This window comes from Cervus elaphus, chromosome 22 (assembly GCF_910594005.1).
Source record: "Cervus elaphus chromosome 22, mCerEla1.1, whole genome shotgun sequence".
NCBI classification, from domain to species: Eukaryota; Metazoa; Chordata; class Mammalia; order Artiodactyla; family Cervidae; genus Cervus; species Cervus elaphus.
In genome coordinates, this window is record NC_057836.1 from 46,106,927 (window position 1) to 46,130,518 (window position 23,592).

The window sequence follows — 23,592 nt, forward strand, 5'->3', positions numbered from 1 at the left end:
CAGCTTCAGCATCAGTCCTTCCAATGAATATTCAGGGTTGATTTCCTTTAGGATTGAATGGTTTGATCTCCTTGCTGTCCAAGGGACTCTCAAGAGTCTTCACCAACACCACAGTTTGAAAGCATCAATTCTTCAACGCTCAGCCTTCTTTATGGTCCAACTCTCACAGCCATACAAAACTACTGGAAAAATCATAGCTTTGAGTGTACGGATCTTTGTTGGCAAAGTGATATCTCTGCTTTTTGACATGCTGTCTAGGTTTGCTTTCCAGGAGCAAGCATCTTGGATGTTATGGTAGATGGTAAAAGTGGCCACACACTTCACAACTCTTCCCACACCTTGAGTCTGGGTTGGCCTTGACTTGCTTTGACCAATGGATGTAGCAGAAGTAACAAGTGAATTCTCTGGCCAAGCTTCAAGAGCCCTTGCATACTCTGCTTTGGTGCTCTTGGAATCCTGTGGCTACTCCACTAGGAAGCCTACTGTGACCCAGTAACCCTGTGGCCTCAGCTATGCATGCATGCATGATAAGTCGCTTCAGTCATGTCCGACTCTTTGTGACCTTATGGACTATGGGCTACCAGGCTCCTCTGTCGACGGGGATTCTCCAGGCAAGAATATTGGATTGGATGGCCATGCCCTCCTCGTGACCTCAGCTAACAGCCTGCCAAACCCAGGCCAGTCTGTGAGTGAGGCTATCTGAGATCCCTCAGCAGCCACCAACTGACCAGCTGACCACAGACACCTGATGAAGCCCAGTGAGATCAGCCAAGTTAGCCCCAGACAGACCAAGAGCCTGGTCAATCTTGGGTTGTGAGCCAAAGAAGTCATTACTTCAAGCATTGATGTTTTGGTGAGATTTGTTATGGAGCAAAAACTAATGTGTGCAGGAAAAATTTTGATGGTGTTTATTTATCAGGCTATTTTGATATTTTTCTTACTCAAATGAGACCATAATATTGCACTGAAACATGTCTTTTCCATTTAATGATGTGTCTAATGACAGTTTCCCATGAGGTATATTTCAGTCTCTTTCATTATTTTTAACAGTTGGGTGAATATGCTATAATTAATTGGCTCAACCAGTGTCTTATTTTCATGGTTTCCTGGGGTATCTGTCACAAAGCCTTGGTGAACATTCTTGTAGACCATATTTATTTGTTGTTGCTCAGTTGCTAAGTCATGTCAGACTCTTAAGACTCCATGGACTGCAGCATGCCAGGCTCCCCTGTCCTTCGTTATCTCCTGGAGTTTGCTTAAATTCACATCTGTTGAATTGGTGATGCTATCTGACCATCTCATCCTCTGCTGTCTGCTTCTCCTTTTGCCTTTGACCTTTCCCAGCCTCAAAGTCTTTTCAAATGAGTTGGCACTTTGCACCAGGTGACCAAAGTACTACTAGAGCTTCAGTATTTATATCTATGTGTATTTATCAGATGAATTCTTACAAAAAATTTACTGAGTCAAAGAGATGCACATTTAGGATGTTAGTAGTTGTCAAGTTACTGTCCAAAATAATTTACCAATTCCTACTTCATTATATACAAGGGTGACTTTCATCAAGCCTTCACCAACACTTTGAAATATTTGCCAGCCTGAAAGGTAAAAAAAAATGTATTACTGTTTTACTTACATTTTAAAATGATGGATGAGGTTGAGGCTATTTTCATATGTTTAGTATCCATTTGTATGTTTTTTTTTTCTGTGAATCTTTTATTTCTGCTCTTTGCCCATTCTCTATGGCTTGTTTAGGATTTTCAAAAATTGAACCAAAAAAGGTCAATGAACATTAAAGAAATGTTACTGTATTTCTGGGCTTCCTAGGTAGCACTAGTGGTAAATAACCCAACTGCCAGTGCAGGAGACTTAAGAGACAGGGGTTTGATCCCTGGGTTGGGAAGATCCCCTGAAGGAGGACATGGCAACTCACTCCAGTATTCTTGCCTGGAAAATCTCATAGACAGAGGAGCCTGGCGGGTCACCAAGAGTTGGATACGATTGAAGTTAGCATGCACTCTATTTCTAAACACTTTCTAGATGTGGACTTCTAAGCTTGAGTTCTAGAGGAGTTTGTATTTTCTTTGTTTAAAGTTTTTTTTTTTCTTTTTTTTGGATGTCGACTAATTTTAAAGCCTTTGTTGAATTTGTTACAATATTGTTTCTGTTTTATGTTTTGGCTTTTTCGGCCTGGAAGCATGTAGGATCTTAGCTCACCAGTTAGGGATCAAGTCTGCACACCTTGCATTGGAAGGCAAAATCCTAACCTACGGACTGCCAGGGAAGTCCTTAGAGGAGTTTGAAAGGCAATAATCATTTCCTAACGTCACAGTGTTTTACAAGTACAAAAAACTTGCTATATGATCTAATATAATCTCACAGCTAACCTCTGAGGCAGGTCCTGATATACTCGGAGAGATTAAGCAACTTCAGGTCAGGAAAAATGTGAAAGACTTTGAAATGGGCATTAAAAGATTGCTCTGTCTAGCACAATCTTTTAGAATTTCAGCCCATTGCATTGTTTGTGATCTATTTTCCCACTCCTTAAATTGATAAAAAGTTAGTACTAAAGCAAATAGTTCTTGTCCATAGAAATGCAAATGAATTGTGTCTCGTTGAGATGCTATTGATTACTTCCATATGGCCGTTGAACCTTTTCATCTCTATTTGTAATTCATTTCAGCATTCCTGATTGCCTCTGCTTCATGTCTGTTCTTTGAGTTCTCCTTTGAACTATTCTGATGTGTTGCTTGTTCCCCATTAATTAGTGAGTTAGATAAAATTTTAGCACTTGTTCATTTTATATTTATATGGTCTTATTAAAACAGACTGTCCAGTCAAGGCTGTGGTTTTTCCAGTAGTCATGTATGGATGTGAGAGTTGGACATGTGAAGAAAGCTGAGTGCAGAAAAATTGATGCTTTTGAACTGTGGTGTTGGAGAAGACTCTTGAGAGTCCCTTGGACTGCAAGGAGATCCAACCAGTCCATCCTAAAGAAGATCAGTTCTGGGTATTCATTGGAAGGACTGATGTTGAAGCTGAAACTCCAATACTTTGGCCACCCGATGCGAAGAACTGACTCATTTGAAAAGACCCTGATGTGGGGAAAGATTGAAGGCGGGAGGAGAAGGGGACGACAGAGGATGAGATGGTTGGATGGCATCACCAACTCATTGGGTATGAGTTTGAGTAAACTCTGGGAGTTGGTGATGGACAGGGAGGCCTGGTGTGCTGCAGTCCATGCGTTCGCAAAGAGTCGGACACGACTGAGTGAACTGAACTGAACTGAAACAGGAGGGAAGGGGGGCAGGGCAGAACCTTTAAAAGAATGACATAGCCCTTGAAGATACGAGACAGAACTGGTTAGAACTAACTAGGTCCAAGGTAGTTGAAGATTCGACTTCCAGTAGGACTTGAGACTCATTATATGCAAACTGTGGTGGCTCAGACAGTAAAGAATCTGCCTGCAATGAGGGAGACCAGTGTTCCATCTCTGGGTTGGGAGGATTCCCTGGAGAAGGGAATGGCAACCCACCCCAGTATTCTTGCCTAGAGAATTCCATGGACAGAGGAGCCTGGCGGGCTACAGTCCATGGTGTTGCAAAGTCGGACACGACCGAGCAGCTAACACACACACACACACACACACACAATACATTAACATACGTTGAATGACACACCTAGCAGAGCCGTGACAGTTCCAAGGCCTACCATAAAAGGTCAAAAAGTGGGCAGTGGAATTCCTGGAAGTCCCTTTCACTGCTCCAAAATGTGCGAGACCCGCGTTTGATCCCTGGGTCGGGAAGATCCCCTGGAGAAGGGAATATCAACCTACTCCAATATTCTTGCCTGGAGAATTCCATGGACAGAGGAGCCTGGTGGGACTACAGTTCATGGGATTGTAAAGAGTCGGACACGACTGAGCGACTAACACTTTCACTTTTCTCCAAAATAGTTGGAATAATCCGCCCACTCATTAGCCTGTGAAATGACCCAGCCCATTAAGCTGTGCGGGCTCAGTCGCTTCAGTCACTCTTTGTGACCTTATGGACTGCAGCCCGCCAGGATCCTTTGGTCATGGGGTTCTCCAGGCGAGAATACTCTAGTGGGTTGCTGTCAGGTGAGTGTAATCTCCTCGGTTCTGTCTCGTCTAAACAAAAATTTGAAGCGACGGATATTAAAGCCCTCGGTGCATCACAGCTCTCGGACAGACCGTGTTATAACTCTCGGTTCTCCAACAGACTGTTGGAGAACAGTCTTATAGCTCTTAGACAGATCACTGTTACAGCTCAGTTTTATTTAGAAAATAGCAGGAAAATACATCCTCGAGGCATGAGGGCATGCCGACCCAAAGAAACGAAGAGAGGAAAGAGCTCCGGCCCTTTGGCTCCTCTTTTTATATGTCTTTTCCTCCCCCTGGGCCTGCCCTATGTAAATTGGGCTAGCCAGGAGTGCTGTTTGTTCTACCTGAGGTCCTCACTCCGGTCCTTGGAACTTTCTTTGACCTTCCTTTGTTATGTTTTCGCGGGCTTTTCCCTTCCTTGTCTTTTAGCCACCACCATTCTGGACTCCTGTTTCCTATTCTAACTACCTAACAGTTGCCATGCCACCCTCCAGGAGATCTTCCTGACCCAGGAAACTAATCAGCCTCTCTTTTGTCTCCTGCATTGGCAGGCAGTTTACCACTACCTCCACCTGGGAAGCCCCCCCATTAAGACCAACCACCCCATATTTTGGGGCCTCTTGCCTTCTTAGGTGACCCACACTCTGTCGGTAGAGTGTGTTTCTCCCAGGGCCAGTCTCACCTTTTGAGGACTGCATTCTGTCTGTGGAGTGTGTGTCTGTCTAAATAGATCCACTTCTTACCTATCACTTTGTCTTTCACTGCATTCTTTCTGTGCTGAGACATAAAGAACTTGAGCTTCAGTAAGTCCTGAGATCAGGTATGTGCTTTCAATTAAAAGAAAATGAGTTCAAGTCTCAATCTGAAATATGTGGTTTCAGTACCTTTAAAAAAATGACCCCTTCACTTCTCTCATGCCTCTAGTCCACACAGCTAGAATAGGATCCTACTGGGTCTGACTCAGATATGTGTAACAGGAAACCTTTATTATTATTGTTGTTAGCTGAAACCTCTTTGAAAAGTTGATGAAAACAATGAATGTTTTGCCTGGGAAAAATAAACACACACACACAATTTTGCTTACTCTTTTCAGAGTTCCTTGACTTCCTGAAAGCTGGTTTAAGAGCTCCTGGGAAAGAGTCTGGGATGCCTATAGCTGCTCAAGATCAGAAGTTGAAGGAGGTAGAAGGGAGAGTTGGGAAAATGACTTTTTTCTTAATACCTGTGCTTACCATCTACCACAATGTATTATCTCATTTGGACTTCCCTGGTGACTCAGTGATAAAGAATCCCCTGACACTGCAGGAGACACAAATGACAGGGGTTTGATCCCTGTGTTGGGAAGATTCCCTGGAGTAGGAAATGGCAACCGACTTCAGGATTCTTGCCTGGAGAATGCTATGGACAGAGGAGCCTAGTGGGCTACCATCTGTGGAGTTGCAAAGAGTTGGATACAGAGTATGCATATGCACATGCTTATTAACTCATGCAATAGAGAAACCCTCAGAGACAAGAAACTTGCTCTCCAAGGAACAGATACACAGAGGGAATGTGTTTCTCTCTCTCTCTGTTTATTTTTTTTCATTTGGTTGCACTGGGTCTTAGTTGAGGCGTGCAGGATCTTTGATCTTCACCGGCAGCATGAGGGATCTTTAGTTGTGGCATGTGGAATCTAGTTCCCTGACTAGGGATTGAACCCAGTTCCCCCTGCATTGGGAGCTTAGAGTCTTAGTCACTGGACCACCAGGGAAGTGCTGGTAATGTGTCTCTTGCCCAAGTTTTCACAGCTGGTAAGAGTGCTAAAGTGATTCATTTGCCCCTCAGATATAAGGTGAAGGGAAGAAAATAGTTATTGGGGGAAAAGGAACACCTAGAGTGGAAGAGGTGGCCTCCCAAAACCAGGTTTCACATCTGTACTGAAGCTGAGGCATTCTGGTCACCTGAACCCCTTATGCTTGGAGGGAGGATGTGTGACTAGGAAAGGGGATGGAGCCTGGGATGGTTAATTTTGTGTGTCAACATGACTGGCCCACAAGGTAACTAGATATTCAGCTACACATTATTCTGGGTATGTTTGTGAAGGTGTTTCTGGATGAGACGAACATTGTGATCAGCAGACTGAGTAAAGCAGATGGCCTTCCCCCATGTGGGTGGACCTCATTCAATCCATTGAGGGCTGAATAGAACAAAACTGTGGGAGAAGGAAGAATTTGCTCTCTCTGCCTTATTGTCTTTGAACTGGGACATGGAGCTTCTGCCTTCAGTCTCACACTGGAGCTGATACCCTCTGCTCTCCTGGGTCTCCATTTTCAATTGGCCAACTGCTGCTCATGGGACTTTTTGGCTTCCATAACTGTGAAAGCCAATTCCTTATATTAAAAAAAAAATCAATTTCTCTGTCTCCTTCTCTCCCTCTTTCTTAGACTTTTCAGCATAGAATGAGGCTGGCTTTCTAACTGGGCCCCTTGCAAGGTCCTGGGAAGATGAACTGTGATTACAGCTTATTATCTTTCCCTTCATCCAAACCAGAAATGACAACATCCATCCCCAGCCCGGCAGAATAACCAAAGACACTAAATTCTGTTTAAAGTTTTAAAGAAATGTTTCTATATTTCTCTTCCTCTTTAGAACATTCATATCAATCCCTAACAGAATGCATTAACTGTGGACCTCTTGCAAGGTCATTGAGCGAATGTTCTGCCTGCAGGGGAAGGTCAGCATTACCCTTTTGGTCATCCTGGACTGAGCTCCTGTGGGCAGTGCCTCAGTTGTTCATGCCAATATCCAGTTCCATGTATGAAGCACTCAGTAGGTGTTTAATAAGTGACTTATGAGTGAATGAACAAACAACCTCTCCTTTGCCTTCTCTGTGCTGTTCTCACCATGGTTCATCTCACCAAGGTAAGGGCCAGAAGGGTGCTCAGGAGTCATCTTGTGCAACAGCCTGTGTTACAGATGAAGTCCAGAGGGGTGAGCGACTGGCTGGAGGTCACACAACCACACAAAGGAAACACAGGTGCAAGAGGGCAACCTCCTCCTTCCAGGGCTCATCCTGAGACCTCACATAGTGTCTGTTGTCTGAAGCAGGAGGGCCACACTGGCCAGGAGAGAGCAGAGCTTCCTTTATTGGTCACCTTGCTGCTGAATCCGAAGCAACCTGCCAAAGGACATGCTCAGGGTGGCTTCCTGAACTGTGGGTCATCTCTGAATCATGAGATTGATTCCCCCAGAGACCTGGTTACTTTCCCGCCACCTGTTTTCACCTGGAGAGGAGAGAGGCTCCATGCAGGAGAGGATGTCCAGTCTCTGTTGTGGAGGTGGTACAGATGCTGCCTCTTCTGGGGTGTGGAGGTGGGAACAAAGCAGAGTGTAGGGATGCAGGTCTGCTGGATGATGAGAGGGCCTGGCAGAGGCTGTGTCTCCCATGGGTGGCATGGGAGGAGGGTGATCTGGGCGGGGAGCCAGGCAGAGGTCAGTTGACCTTGAGCTGGTGGACAGCACCTGGTGAGAGGAAGCAGCCTGGGCTGTGCAGGGGGGGGCAGCGTGGGGCCCTGTCAGAAGGAAAGGCCAGGAGAGGGGTCAGCCAGCTTCACTCCATGCTGTCCCTCAACTTCCCAGCCTTTCCCGGTGACTCTCTGGCAGCTCGGGGTGGATAGGGAGACCAACCTGGGGAGAAGCACTTGCCCAGGGGGGCCAGGAAACCTGGTCCTCATTCCAGCATTTACAGCAACCGTTTGTCTCGGAAAAGTCACTTTGCTTCTCAGAGTCCAGTTTCTGCATCAGCAAAAATGGATAAATTAAAAATCCTACCTCATAGAGTCATTGTGGGTTTGAACAAATCGTTAACCACAGGACTGTCTGTTTTCTGCACTGCTGTCTCGCCTCTGTTTGGCATCTGGTTTAGTTCAGTTCAGTCGCTCAGTCGTGTCCGACTCTTTGTGATTCATGGACTGGAGCACGCCAGGCCTCCCTATCCATCACCAACTCCCAGAGTTTACTCAAACTCATGTCCATTGAGTTGGTGATGCCATCCAACCATCTCATCTTCTGTCGTCCCCTTCCCCTCCTGCCTTCAATCTTTCCCCACATCAGGGTCTTTTCAAATGAGTCAGTTCTTCGCATCAGGTGGCCAAAGTATTGGAGTTTCAGCTTCAACATCAGTCCTTCCAATGAATATTCAGGGCTGGATCTGAATCCAGCACTAGCATCTGGTACACACTCCAAATTTGTTGACTTGATGAACGTTTAATTTTTAGCAACCACTTCCTGGGTGGCAGACATTCTTCAAGACTTAGTCATTTCATCCTCATCAAATCTATGACTGTCCTCTGAGGGGCACAACGACTCTTCCAGGTCACATACTGCTTAGGGCAGAGCTGCGATTCAAACCTGGGTCTTGGCAGCCTGACTCCAGAGCCAATGGGCTCCATTCCCACACAATGCCCTTTACTCTGTGACCCTGCTCCATAAACTGGGACGTTTTACACAAGTAGTACAAGTCAGTCCCTGGAAGAGGAAGAGGATTGTGATGGTCATTCAGTGGATGAGGACACGGGGACAGAGGCAGAGACTTTAGCAGGTTTCCTAGGCATCCATGCCCACGCTCTTCCTAAAAGAATTGCCAATGTTTACAGTGGAGTTTGAGTAAGCTCCGGGGGTTCGTGATGGACAGGGAAGACTGGTGTACCGCAGTCCATGGGGTCGCAAAGAGTCGGACTCGACTGTTTTACTGAACTGAACTGAACTAAACTGAACAGTGAACAGAGTCCCCCGAGGTGTTCCAATCTGGATGAGAAGGTCCCAGACAGTGACCCCACCCCCAGCCCCGCCCCAGCCCGCCCCCCGCGTGCGTCAGCCACTCACGGCCACGTCCGGGTTTGTGGGCGGGGCCAAGCCGGCCTCACTCTGCGGTTGCGAAGCCCCAAGGCTGTTTGTCTTCTCCTGCTTCCGCCACTTGGCTCGCTGATTCTGGAACCAGATCTGAGATGAAGGCAAGAGAGGATGGAGATAAGCAAAGGGGCTTTTCTCCATCCAGTTCCTCTCCTCAAAATACATGATGACGGCGCCTTCCAAGGGACCATCCCTTTACAGTTTAGAAAGGTCAACGGCAGCCATGATTTCTTTGGATCTGATCTGCCTTGGGAGAGGGGATCCGAGGTCACACAACCTTCCATGCCTACAGGGGCTGGAGGAGGGAGCGTGAACCAGCAGGATGCCCTGTAACTGGGAGTGGTGGGGTCCGGGGTGAACAGAGGCTGAAGGGGGCAGCGTCTCAGCCTCAGCCAATAGCCACCATGTGGAAATGTGAGGCCAGCGCTGCAGCTTCATCCAACTTCTAAGGCAGAAATCTCGATTTTTCTGTGAAAGCTCTGAGATTTAAAAAACCATGCAGATCAGAGAAAACCCATCCGTGGGCTCTTACCTGCTGGTGGGCCACCCGTTTGAAACCCCAGTGAGGCGTCTGGTATCTATAGGTTGGCTGTTGAGGGTTGCCTGTATTCATGGGCACCCTGACTGTCTGTGACACATGGCCATTTGCACTTGGTCATTCTGCTGAGGCAGTGCTGAATTCTGGGCTTTACACTAGATGTAGATGCTACCCACCTAGTTGGTGACTGATTTTCAAATGGGAAGTAAAAGGGGTGAAGTCCAGACAGGGGTGGGCCTTGACCAGAAGAAAAGTAGGCTTGGATGAAATGAAAGGTGGAATATTGATGTGGACCTTGGTGCAGGTTTTGAATTTAATAAGTCCATTGTATATTTTGAGAAAGTATTGAAATATAATTGATTTACAATGTTGTGTTAGTTTCAGATGTACAGCAAAGTGATTCAGTTATATGTGTACATACAAATATATGTATTCCTTTTTAACATTCTCTTCCATTATAGGTTATTACAAGATATTGAAAGGTGGAGAGGAGAAGGGATAAATTAGGACATTGGGATTAACATATACACACTACTTTATATAAACTAGATAGCAAAGACCTACTGTATATCACAGGGAGCTCTGCTCAGTACTCTGTAATAACCTTATATGGGATAAGAATCTGAAAAAGAATAGATCTATGTAATGTGTAACTAAATCACTTTGTTGTACACCTGAAACTAACACAACATTGTAAATCAAATATACTCCAATATAAAATAAGAATTGTATTTTTCTGTTTTTCAAAGATTGTTTTGTTTATTCATTAAAAATTAAGTTATAAAAAAAGATGTTGAGTACAGTCCCCCCATCATATTTGTTAAAAAAAATGAAGAGTGATTTAGAAAACTGTTTTAGAGAGAGTGCAAATATGTAACAATTGGTTTTAGATTTGTTAGAGCAATACTTGCAGAACTGGGGATGTGCAAAGAGAGTGGGGCATACCATTGATGAGGGGCTGCTGTATGTCTAACCACAGAGGAAGCCTAGACACTTGAGGGGTGTGGGGGGAGGAGAAATGACAGATTACAGATTAGGTCTCTGACCACGGGGCGTCCTTGCCACTTCTCTGTGATGCTGCCAGAGTGATACCCATGTGTTCCAAGTCAGAGGTTGGCAGAGTTAACCTTAACTCTGGCTTCCCACCTGTTTTTGTACATCCCTTGTGCTAAGTATGGTTTACACATTTTTAAGTGGTTGGGGAAAAGAATCTAAATTTGGTGACATGCAAATGACACAAAATTCAAATTTTAGTACTCATCAGTAAAGTTTATTGGAACATGCTCATTTGTTTATATGTTGTAAACTATAGCTGTTTTTGTGCTACAAGGGCAGAATTGAATAGTTATGACAGTGACCATATGGCCTCACAAAGCCTAACATAATTAGCACCTTGTCCCTTATAGAAGTCTGTTGAGCCCTCGTCTAGATTGTCAAGACCTATTTTGTGAATGAGGTTGTGTGGTGAATGATGCTTTGGAAGGACAGTAAAGTGGAGAAGAAGGGAGTGGAAGCAGATGCTAATGGCCATCATCATAAAAACCCCTCCATGTCTATCCTCCAAGGAGAGGAAGCGTCTTATAACTATGGTGACCTCATTTCCTGGAAAGTGATGTTTGGACAAAATAACTGTATTCATGGGATAAAGCCAATGGAAAGTTTCAAATGGGGGCAGTCCCAGAGGGTGCAGAATACCTGGGGTCTCACCCATGCCCCCAAGGGCATTGAGGAGGGGGGTTGAGGGAGGGGGATGGTTGTACCTGCACACGAGCTTCCGGGAGGTTGATCCTGGCCGCCAGCTGGTTGCGGACGTGGACATCAGGGTAGTGAGTGAAGTGGAAGATCTTCTCCAGCTCCTGCAGCTGCTCTGTGGTGAAGGTGGTTCGGATCCTCCGCTTACCCTTCTTCCCCTCTGGAGGGAGGAGAGTCCAAGCTGGGTTAGTGACCTTCGTCTCAGTGAAGCTTTTGTGCTGCCTCCTTGTACCCATTAAGCCACTGTTGCCACGACTTGGCCTCTGGCTTCTTAGGCTTGGCCTTTTACAATGTTCTATCTCCAAGAAACCCTCCCCCTAGGTTGACTCCCTCTATCCATCCTGGACGGTGTGGCCAAGATGACCTTCTAGAAACTTCTTTGTCCTTTCTGCTGCTCAGATGCCTTCAAGCAAATTTCCCTTGTCTGTAACAAGGAATGGCAAACCACAGCCTGGGGGGTCACATCTGGCCCTCTGTTTGTTTTTAGAAATAAAGTTTTATTGAAACTCAGCCTGACACATCGGTTTATGTATTATCTATGGCTGTTTTTGTGCTATAATGGCAAAGTTGTGTTGCTGAAACAGAGACTGCAAAATCTAAAATAGTTACCATCTAGCCCTTTACAGAAAAACCTCAGTAGTCAGCCCCTGACAGCCTGTTTCCAGCCACCTGTCCAGTCTCAGGCCCACTCAGGGATGCTACATCATAGGTGGGACCTAGTGCAGAAAAAAAAGCTTTTTCCTTTCTTCCACAGTCTCTCTCTCAACCGGTCATAGTGGTCTTTCACTTGCTACTTAAGGCGCTTCTCCCTCAGGCACAAGAATACTAACACACACACCATGGAGGTGGCTGAGGTCACTGGATTGAGGGGCTATGGGGAAACAGGACTGAGACCCCATCCCAGGGAAGCAAGGAGGTGGTGAGAGGGGCACTGAGCATGAGTTGAGGCTCCAGGACCCTGGTCCTTGCTTGGGCTGTATTTTATTTACTCTCTGGGCCTCAGTCTCCCCATCTGTAGAATGGGGGAGTGGAGAGGGGTTGAATGATCAAATCACTAAGGCCAAATCCACCCTGGCACTCTGCAATTCTCTTTCTCTTCAGGTGGAGGCTTGAAAGACCTGGCCTCAGCCTTGCCTGGGGGTCCAGATGGCTGGGCAAAAGGTAGATGGATGAAGGAGAGATTTCTGCTGAGGATAACACTTCTGGCTGAGTTACTCCTGAATTTCTAAGAATTGACAAGTGCCTTCCATAGTCTGCCCTTTTTTTTAACCTCTGATTTTATTTTATTTATTTTTTATTGGGGTATAATTGCTTTACAATGTTATGTTAGTTTCTGTTGTACAACAAAGTGAGTCAGCTATGTTGTTGTTCAGTTGCTATGATGTGTCTGACTCATTGCGACTGCATGGACTGCAGCACACGAGGTTTTGCCATCCTCCACTATCCCCGGGAGTTTGCTCAGATTAAGGCCCATTGAGTTGGTGATGCTATCTAACCATCCCATCCCCTGCCACCCCCTTCTCCTTTTGCCTTCATTCTTTCCCAGCATCAGGGTCTTTTCCAGTGAGTCAGCTCTTTACATCAAGTGGCCAAATTACTGGAGAAACAGCTATATGTATACATATTCCCCCCTCCCTCTGAAACTGCTACCATCTCACCCCTCTAGGCCATCACAGAGCAGTGAGCTGAGCTCCCTGTGCTACCCTGCAGGTTTCTACAGGCTATCTGCTTTACGCACGGTAGTGTACTTATGTCTGGGGAAGGAAATGGCAAGCCAGTCCAGTATTCTTGCCTGTAAAGGACAGAGGAGCCTGGGGGCTACAATCTGTGGGATCACAAGAGTTGGACACGACTTAGAGACTAAACCACCAGTGTACTTATGTCAAGGCTATTCTTCCAATTCAGTCCACTCTCCCCACCCCACTGTGTCCGTATGTTCATTCCCTACATTTGTGTTCCTATTCCTGCCCTGCAAATAGGTTCATCTGTACCATTTTTCTAGATCCCATATATATATATATCTACACACACATTAATATATGATATTTGTTTTTCTCTTTCTGACTTACTTCATTCTCTATGACAGACTCTAGGTCCAGCCACTCATCTCCCCCCTCCCAACTACCCCTCATTGTTATTAGTCCATTTTTTTTTTATCCCCTCAAAGTAATTTTACTCATTTTCCTGACTCTTGGAAGCTTCTTAGGGGTTGTGGATGGTGAGATTTCAAACATAATTACCCCTTGGAGGAAGCTGTTGGATTTTGAACCAGCTGATATGATCTGATCTCTTACCTTTTCTATCTCCCGTTCTCTCCTTAAGTCCACTGTACTTTTTAATTTAAAAAAAAAAGAGAGATTTATTCTCTGTTTGGAGCTGGTGGTGCATTTAAGGGGCAGAGCCAAACCCAACCAGAGTTGGTGCAGACAGAAATGGGAGGCATGAATCCACTGCCAAGACCTTAGTGAATGTCTTTTATGCTAGGCACAGGGGGCCTGCCTGCAGGAGAACAAAGATGAACGAGCTGTGCTGACAGTCTCTCATTCATTCATTCCCCAGGTCAGCGTTTTAGATAACTGTAATGATACAGTGCAGCTTTATAGAAAATTACCAGAAAATTCACAGAATGGAAGATTTCAGGTTGGATGGGCAAACGGAGGTTCAGGATAACATGCACCTGGGATTCTTCTAAGAATATAGAACTTTGGAATAGAGGATACTGAACCGAAAAGGTAAGGTGTAGAGCTGGAATACAGGAAAGTAAGCAACATGGAGAACAGAGGATTAGAAACAGATTTTAAATTATAACAAAAATAGGGTCTTCCTTAGTGTTCCAGTGACTAAGACTCTGTGCTCCCAATACAGGGGGCCGAGTTCGGCCCCTGGTCAGGGAACTAGATCCCACATGCTGCAACTAAGGAGTCAGAAAGCTGAATAAATACATATTTTAAAAAGTTATTAAGAAAATAGAAAAAATAAGCCATCTCTTGCTTTTTCCCCAGAAGGAAACTTAGGCAAACAAGTGTCCATGACTAAGTATAGACTCCTTAATAAAATAATTATCTCAAGTTTCCATTTGTGTAACTAAGGAAGCAGCTAATAAGACAAATACAGCTTTCCCTTATTTCCTAGAGGATCAGAAGGACATAACCTGGAGATAAGGTTATAAGAAAAGGATCTGAGCCATCCTTGGCAAAATAATGTGATTGTTGACTTTGCGGAGAGGGGCTGCCCGTTAGTTATGAGCCAGTTAGAAAAATATTTATTCTCATTAACTTTGAACTCAACATCCTCAGGACAAATGTTTATTCTTGAGAGATGATGATCTCTCAATCATGGTGACAGGGTGTATGTGTGTGTGTCCAACAGATGTAGTCACTTCTCCTGTAAAGAAAGAGGGTTGTCTAAAATATACATGGTTGGTGAGATGGAGGCAGAGCCCCAAGTGGACCAGCCTGAAGGACTCAAGGGCCAAAGCCCTTCTCCCAAGACTGAGCATGGGTTCTTGGGGTGTCAGTAGTCAACACTGATTATCTCCATACAATCCTTCTTGGGGTGTTATTTGAAATTGAATATGTCTAAATTGGAGAACTGTAAAAAAGAGTGGTAGGGAGAGGAATCCTGGAGCTTACACCACCCCCAGTGAGTGGGGGTCCCTGAAATATGGCTAGTGACACCCAATCAGAAGAGCAGTTTTGGGAGACAGATAGACTTGAATCTGACGTCAGAGAAATAAGGATAAGATTGAGGCTGGACCTTATTAGAAGTTCAACTCTTTAGATCTGCTTTGTTCACATGGTAACCACTATCTGCCTATAGCTATTTAAATAAAATAAAATAAAAAATATAGTTCCTTAGCCGCACTGGTTATAGGTCATAACCACATGTGGCTAGTGGCTACCATATTAGAGAGCATAGATAGAAAACATTTCCATCATCAGAGAAAGTTCTGTTGGATAGGGCTCCCTTACAAGTTTTCCCACTGGGTTCTGGAAGAAGTCATATTCTGGGCCTCACTTTAAGTTTCTCCTTGTGTCGCACTTTGCTCTAATTGCCACATATCTCTAGGAAAATGAGTATTCATCAGTCATAGAGCTGAATTTGATGGTGTTGGGAAAACTGGAAGTACAGGAAAAGTAAGAGAAAGGGAAGGCTGGCCCACACCCATCTCCTTCCTGGTGCCTGGGGAGAAGGATGACCAGTGGAGAGGATGTTGCCCTGGAGCTCCAGGCAGTGATTCAGAGAAGAGTGAGTTGCTCGTGGTTCACAGGGAAGCGGGGAGGGGGAAGAGCAGAAGCTGAGTGGTTGGCTTAGGAAGGGTGATGGTTGACACTTCAGTTTTCCCATCAAATGCAAGAGCTGCTTTAGGAAAGGAGGGAGGGGGGCCAGCAAGCCTGATGCTTGGGTTACAGACCATAGTAGGTGATAAGAGAGGAACCTGGTGAGGGCAGGAAGAACAGCATAAATGAATTACAGAACAGAGAAAAAGGCAGAACACAGGACGTTGAAAGAACGTAGTAGTTTGGAACCAGAAGGAACCTCATTAAACAGGAAGCTGGAAGAACCAGTTCATGGATGGAATGCCCATCACACAGGATGATTCTTAATCGTGGAGAAGGGCTGGGAGTTTCCAGCCCTGGCTCAGCGAGGAAAATGGGGGTGTGGAACCCCCTCCGAGGACACTTAGGGGAGGGTGGGAAGAGGGGGGACGAAGGAGGCAGGGAACTGCCACCTCTCTCAAGTTGCTCCTCACAGGTTATTAATTGCTTGAGCTGTGATCACACTTCAGTGGGTCTTCAAAGAGACCGAGTCAGCAGAACTTAATTAAACCTGAGCCGTTTAGCACATTGATCATAAGAAATACACAATTTACACAGGTGATTAGGCCACCTAATTATAAACTGATGTTTCTTTGTGCGTGGCTCCCTCCCCTGATTGCTCCTTCTCTGAGGTCTGCTAATTGGCCTTGGCCACTCAGCTAGAGGCCCCAGGGGCTTTGCAGCTGGGCTAAGACTCCTGAAATGAGCCTTGTCCTTGTCATCCTAAAGCAGCGGTTGGAAGAAGATCCAGGCTCCCATACCCATGGAAGTGAGGACTGGGGAGAAAGCAGATGACACTGTTAAAGGGGAGAGTGAAGAGCCCTGAATGCCGAGCCAAGGAGCGTGCCTTGCATGCTGTGGGCACAGGTAATTGTAGAAGTCCAGGACCAATCTGGGGGAAAAAGGCTGGCACATTCTGCCCTGGGAGGTGCCTCTCTGCAAGCCACCTGTCTTGTCTAGAAGGTGTCCTCAGCCTGCTGGAGGGCCCCAAAGGGAGCCTGCCCTTGTTCCTTTCCATTTCATACTTGTGACAAAGCAGGAGACCAGACACGACACCAGCTGTAACACTGGGGGAGGTTCCCTGATGTGACCTGGGAAGAGCTACAGAACTTGTTTCTATTCAATGGGAGAGTTCATGTTTAGTTGTCCTTCCTGCCAAGGACTGAGGAGGAAGTCAGCTAACTCTTATCTCTGTGAAAATACACACAGAAGGCCAACCTAAATGCAAACGTGCAGAGTGCCCAGATTAGAGGTAGCCAAAGTCCTGGGTCTTGTAACAGGGAGAAGAGCCACTTCTGGCCAAAAAAATGATGACCAACTCCCACCTTACAAGGCATATGTGCTTAGTCACTCAGTCCTGTCCACGATCCTATGGTCTTTGTGACCCCATGGACTGTAGCCTGCCAGGCTCCTCTGTCCATGGGGATTCTCCAGGCAAGAATACTGGAGTGGGTTGCCATGCCCGCCTCCAGGGGTTGGGATCAAACCCAGGTCTCCCGCATTGCAGGTGGATTCTTTACCATCTGAGCCACCAGGAAAGCCCCACTACAAGGCATATCTGGGAAAGTATACACTCTGTAGGAATACAGTAGGGATTTAAAAACTGAAAAAGGAAACTTTGAGAGTTCTTCATATGGAGACCAAAAATGATCTATGAAGAGTCATAAAGAACCATCACCCGAGCATGGAACAGTGTGAGAGAAGAAGAGGAACAGCAAGAAGAAGACGGCCCTGCCCTGAGTCAGGGCTCCCTCTCCAGGGCCCAGAGCAGAGCGGAGGGTCCACTGTCTTTAGTTCTAGGCAGTGTGGGTGGGGAGGAGAGGATGAGGAAGGAAGGAGGGAGGCGGGAAAGAGAGAAGAAAGGGGACGGGGACAAGGAAGGAGGGGGAATGAGGAAAATGAGGGGGATGAAGGAGTGAGGAAAGATGGAGTGGGTTGAATTGTCTTCCTCTCAAGAAGAAACATCTCAGTTCTAACCCCTGGTACCTGTGAAGGTGACCTTATATGCAGATAAGGTCTTTGAAGGTGAGATTAGGCCAAGGATCTTAAGATGTGACTCTCCTGGATTTAGGGTAGATTCTTTGTCTAGTGACATGTGTCCTTATGAGATAAAGGAGAGGGGGATTCCACATAGAGCCCAAGGTCAAAGCCAAGTGACCATGGACTCAGAGTGTGGGATGATGTGTCTACAGGCCAAAGACGGTTGTGGATTGTTGGCAGCCAGGGGGAGCTGGGAGGGAGGCACTGAGTAGGTTTTCCCTTGGCATCTCTGGAAGGAATTAACCCTACCAACACCTTGGTTTTGGACTTCTGGTTCTGAAACTCTAACATGACAAGTTTCTGTTGTTTTAAGCCATTCAGTTTGTGGTAATTGGCACAGCAGCTAAAGGAAGCTCATATAGAGGAGAGGATGAGGGAAGGAAGAGGAAAAGGAGGAAGAAGGGGAAACGGGAGTGAGGGTTTTAAAGGGCAAAGTTTGGAGATGTAAAAGGGCTTGAAAGATTGAAAGTGAGAGAGATGCTCCGTGTGCCTGGAGGGTGAGGGGCAGGCAGGCTGTGATGGGGGATGAATTTGGGGACCCGCAAGGCTGGTCTGTGAAGGACTTTGAATGTCACGCCAATAGCTTTAGGGGTTGATGAACTACAGCCTGAGGCCAGACCTGGCATTCTGTCTGTAACTATAAATAAAATTTTATTGGAACATAAACATACCCATTCATTTACACCTTGTCTGCTTTTTAGCTATGAAAGTTGTTGTGTAGTTGCTCAGTCATGTCTGACTCTTTTGTGACCCCATGGACTGTAGCCTGCCAGGCTCCTCTGACCAAGGGATTCTCCAGGTAAGAATGCTGGAGGGAGTTGCCATTTCCTTCTTCAGGGGATCTTCCCTACCCAGGGATCAAACTCACATTTCTCATATCTCCTGCATTGGCAGGCAGGTTCTTTACCACTAGCACCACCTGAAAAGCCCTAAATAAATGCATATATATTAAAAGAAAACCTCATATCATGACCATAAATGGGTAACTGGTATCATGCATCATAAATAGAAGGTTAGTGTAGAAGTCATTACAGGACTATTGACATGAATAATCTTTGCCTTCCTCACCTTCAAAGTCATCTTGAAAACCTCCAGGGGGACCCTCATGAGTCTCTTTAGAAATGCTGGATTCCTGAGACTTCCCTGGCAGTCCAGCTGTTAGGACTCTGAGCTTCCACTGCAGGGGGCATGGGTTTGATCCCTGGTTGGGGAAGTAGGATCCTTAATGCTGTGTGGCATGGCCAAAAAAGTAGAAATGCTGAATTCCAGCCTGGTAGAGAGATGGATGGATTTTAGCCACATTCAGAAATAATCTAGAGTGGATGATCTCAGGAAACCGGGGTTCAATTCTAATGTGACATACTCGTGTGATTTTTGCAGGTGATTTATCTTCTCTTCTTGGTTTCATCAGCTCTAAGGTGGGGCTCACAACTGTGACAAATGGATGGAAACAATGGCCATGACATTGCTGTGAAAGCTCAGTCCAATCTTATGACTACCATTTCCCCAAGCACTTATTGGGTGTCTCCTCTGGGTCTAGCTGACCTGAAACATTCCAGCAGCTTCAGTGGAGGTTCAGCATGACTGGCCTCCTTTTTGCCAACAGCCAGTGTTGGGCTAGGGGAAGGGAAAGTGCTCTGGGAAGGGAAATAAGGTCTCTCTCTCTCTTCCTCTCCAGCAGAGAGGACGGACATAGATTTTATGTAGCTGCAGCAGGAGACACTCAGGTTAGACCCTCAGCAGAACGGTTCCTGTGAACGCTCATTGCTCCTTCAATTCACTGGAAGATATTAATGAACTTCTGACAATTAAGTTGGGACCTTTTCCTATTGATAGGGTCAGCTACTAGGAAACCCACTAGCTCTCTGGGGACACATGACCCCCCTAACCCCAGGCTCTTTCCCTTGGCTCACCACCAGTGAGCACCAACCCCCTCTTAGGAGACTCGACCTGGGAGAGGGAGTGGGGCTCCGTGTTTGGGAGGAGAAGGCATCATGGCTGCCCTGAGCTTCTTTCCCTTGGATTGCTGTTGTTTAGTCACTCAGCCATGTCTGACTCTTTGTGACCCCATGGACTGTAGTCCACCAGGCTCCTCTGTCCATGAGATTTCACAGACAAGAATACTGGAGTGGGTTGCCATTTCCTTCTACAGGGGGTCTTCCTGACCCAGGGATCAAACCAGCAGCTCCGGCATTGGCAGGCGGACTCTTTACCACTGAGCTGCTGGGGAAGCCCTTCCTTGGATTAAAGCATTGGAAAGGAGAGAGGACCAGGGCATTCTTGTGTACACTCCAGGCTCATCGCCAGTCAGACTCCAGTGGACCCCCAAAACATCACCAGCTTCATTTTCTCCCTCACTCAGCTGTCTCACTGAGGATGAAGCTGAGGCCAGAGTGGAAACGGGCTTGGCCAGGGTGGCTCGGCAGGCCGGGGGAGAGCTGAGACTGACCACGGGTGCCTGAATCCTAGGAACATGTATGTTCCCTCCTCCGCCCCCTCCTCAATCCAGCCCTCAAGGAGGGGCCCAGGATCTGGTCATTGTTGTTTGGGGGAAAATCCTGGGGAGAGCACTGGCCTAGGGTGTGATCAGGGTGGGCAGATTTGGGGCAGAGCTTCAGCCACTAGAGGCCGTGCAGGCTGGACTCCGCTTACGAAGGGAAAGAGCACGACCGCCTCAGCAGGTGTTCGGGCGGCTGGGTCTCGGGTCCTCTGCTCTGCGGCTGTGTGAGCTGGGGGCACCAGCCACCCCTCCTCTTTCACAGATGAGTTTCTCATCAGTCTAGTTTGTGATAATTTTCTGCTGAAGTCAGAGACATGCACAGCCTCCAGGATGGTGCCGACCACAGAATAAATAAATGGTCAGAATAAATAAATGGCCAGCATAAATAAATGGCCAGCATTCTCAGCTACGGCCTGGTTATGGGAACAAGCCCCAGATCCCCACATCCTGCAGTGAACCGGGCCTTGGTGGCCGAATTAGAACAGCCCCATTTCTGGGCTAGGTAGAAAGATATTTAAGGCTACTGGCCCAGTACCTGACATCTCTCTGAATTTTGGAGTACTCTCTTCTGTTGATACAGAGCAGCTTTCTCTCTGCCTGAGCCCAGCTGGGGCTTGCAGACCCAGGAGTGGGTAAGAATTGGCCAGAAGACACTTACCTTGGGGCTGGTCCTGTGGGGGTCTCTCTGGCTCGAAATCTGCAGCTGCTGCCTGCCTGGTGCCCCGTCCACTTGTCCCTTCCGGCCTGACCACATCGCTCCTCTCAGCCGGCCTCTTTAAGATGTCCTCGATGGAGAAAGACAGGCCCCGTTTCTTTGGAGCCTCACAGCACCCCGAGCTCTTCCTCTCCATCTCCCGTGGAGATCAGAGCCCGCCTTGGCACCCTTCACGGGCAGCTGCGAGGGGGCAGAGGGGCCAATGTCCGTGGAGGGGTCCTTGCTTTCCTGAAACTCCTGGAATCAAGAGGGTGAGTAGAGGTGAACAGAGATTCTCACGTTGGATTATCCAGCACGGTTATGTCTCCATGGGGACTTCTGTGGGTCACCTCAAAACACCTTGGGATCAAGGATGCTGCTTCTGTTGGGAAAGCTGGAAGGGGCTGTACCCATGCCCACGGGCTTAGAGCCCTCGTTGACTCAACATGGAGGGAATCGCCATTGCTAAACCGAATTCAGTCCTACTGTGACGGGTCTTCTCCTGGGTGGTCACTTTCACAGTCCCCAGCCTAGGCCAGGGACCCTGAGGTCATGGCCAGTGGGGAACAGGACAACAGAGCTGGAAGGAAGAGGGAGGCTGCCCCCAGAGGAGATCTGGAGGCAAAGTGTCCACCTTTACCCTTTCTCTGGAGTGCGGCTCTTTCCTGCTGGCTCCGGCCAGACCTCTGGAAGGCTGGAGTGCCACCGGCGAGCCCCAGGTGGCCAACCCAGACCTGGGCCACACTGAAGCTTGAGGGGTGCTCCCAGAAACCCTCCTCGATTCCTCCGGCTTCTGCGGCTCCCAGATTCCAGAACAGGCCTTCTTCCCAAAGCACCTGTGCGTTGGCCGCCCTGCAGGTAGAGGCTTCTGAAGAGGGTCACGGGGTCACCACCAGGCTGGCTCTCTGTGCCGGGGCTGGGCTGAGTGCTGGTGTCTGAACTTCCCCTGGTGTCTCTGGTCCAGCCAGCACTTTCTTCTGTTCTCTCCCCAACTTCACTGCACAAGCGTCTCAGTAGGCTCCTTCCTGGCTCCTTTCCCTTCCTTTGGGGGTCCTTTCTGTCCCCCTCCTATTTGCACGCCTCTTACCTGCCTCCTGGGACCTCGCTGAGCGGACCCTTTCCCTCTGTCTAGTAAACTGTCGACTGCAAACTGATAGGATCAACCCGTTCTTGCCAGGAGTTCTGTTCCCAATTACTGTGTAACCAGGGAGGAGGGGGCAGTAAAACGGCTGATAAGAGAAGAAACTTTCTACCCTCCTTGTGGCGGGAGTTGGGGGAAAGGGGTAGGAGGTGGAGGGAAACTTAAGGATGGGGATTGGGGGTCCCAGAGAGGTGCAGTGCTGGGGAGCTGGCCAGGCCAGAGCAGGACACGGGAAGGTGGGAACAGTGAGGTCAGGAAGCGTCCCCAGGCCCCATAAAACATGTTTGCTCAGCTGGGAGAATTTATGGGTCATATGTAGGCTGGAGGCTGGGTCAGGGTGCGGTCTGCTGGGTATTGGCTGCAGGCAGTCTGTTTCAGATGTGCTTTCCTGGACTTGAGAGCCATCTTCCGAGGTCCTTCTGGGGTGTGTGGGGAAACAGAGGTCCAGACCAAGGGGGTGTGGTGGAAGTCATGTCATGGTCTCACCTAAGCGGGACTTGGGGGAGCTCCAGACTGCCAGGCTGGCCACAAGGTGTGTCCTCACGAGTGTGATAGATACCTGGGGGGAGTCTGTGGACCTGAATGGGGCATTAGAACCCAGACCTTCTCGTGGAAGGAGGGGGAAGGGGAAGCTTGAGCCTTCCTCCCTGAGGAGGGTGAGTCAGAGGAAAGATCACCTGTTGTTTGAGGAGCCGTGCCCCTGGGAAGGGTCAGGTGGTCTGGTCTAGCCAGGAGAGCCTGCCTCTGCCGGGTCACTGCGTGCGTGCTGCAGTTGTGTCTGACTCTTTGCGACCCCACGCACTGTAGCCCGCCAGCCTCCTCTGTCCATGGGATTCTCCAGGCAAGAATACTGGAGAGGGTTGCCATGCCCTTCTCCAGGGGATCTTCCCAACACAGGGCTCGAACCTGCATTTTTTATGTCTCCTGCATTGGCAGGCAGGTTCCTTACCACTAGCGCCACCTAGGAAGCCCAGCAAACCCTCAAATCTTGGGAGCTTCAGTTGCTTACTCATGTCACAGTCAATGTAGTTGGATATCCCTCTGGGGACTCAGGCTTCTTCCAGACTGTGAGGCAATCTATCTCCAATCAATCAAGGGCTTCAAGTTTTCCGAGGAAGAGGAGACAGCAGAGGAGGAAATTTGAATGAGTCAGCAGTGGAAGTGGTTCAGTAACTTCTGCTCGTACTATCTGGCCAGAATGAGTCACATGGCCTTGCCCAGATTCTGGGAGGTGGAGTTCTCTGGGCCAGAAGGGAAGTAATCCAGCTGGGCTGGTGCACTGGGAAATGCCTGCTTTATGGTCAGGAGGCCAGAGGCCCACAGAAGTCAGCCCCCTCCGTTCAAAAGAGTTATCGCCTTGGGAGTGTGGATTTCCTTCTGCTTGGGGCCGAGAAGGTGTGACGGACACTTGTGGTGGCCAGTCAAGAGTGAGCACAAGGGAGACTTCCTGGTAGTCCAGGGGTTAAGACTCCACACTTTGACTGCAGGGGGCGTGGATTCAATCTCTGGTCAGGGAACTAAGGTTCCACATGCTGTGTAACACGGCCAAAAAACCCCAAAAAACCAAAGGGTGAGGGGGAGTTTTCCCGAGTTACACC

The 23,592-nt window shown here is 47.6% G+C and overlaps 1 protein-coding gene across 1 annotated transcript; it reads right to left on the reverse strand.

Annotated features, from left to right (window-relative positions):
- Positions 1 to 6,712: 6,712 nt before the first annotated feature.
- ISX (intestine specific homeobox) lies at positions 6,713 to 21,970 on the reverse strand. Its single transcript, XM_043881988.1, is given in 6 exon segments — positions 6,713 to 7,481; positions 7,483 to 7,671; positions 7,787 to 7,894; positions 8,984 to 9,100; positions 11,309 to 11,460; positions 20,818 to 21,970. Coding segments are annotated over 6 exon segments (861 nt in total). The 5' UTR covers positions 21,011 to 21,970; the 3' UTR covers positions 6,713 to 7,379.
- Positions 21,971 to 23,592: the final 1,622 nt, after the last annotated feature.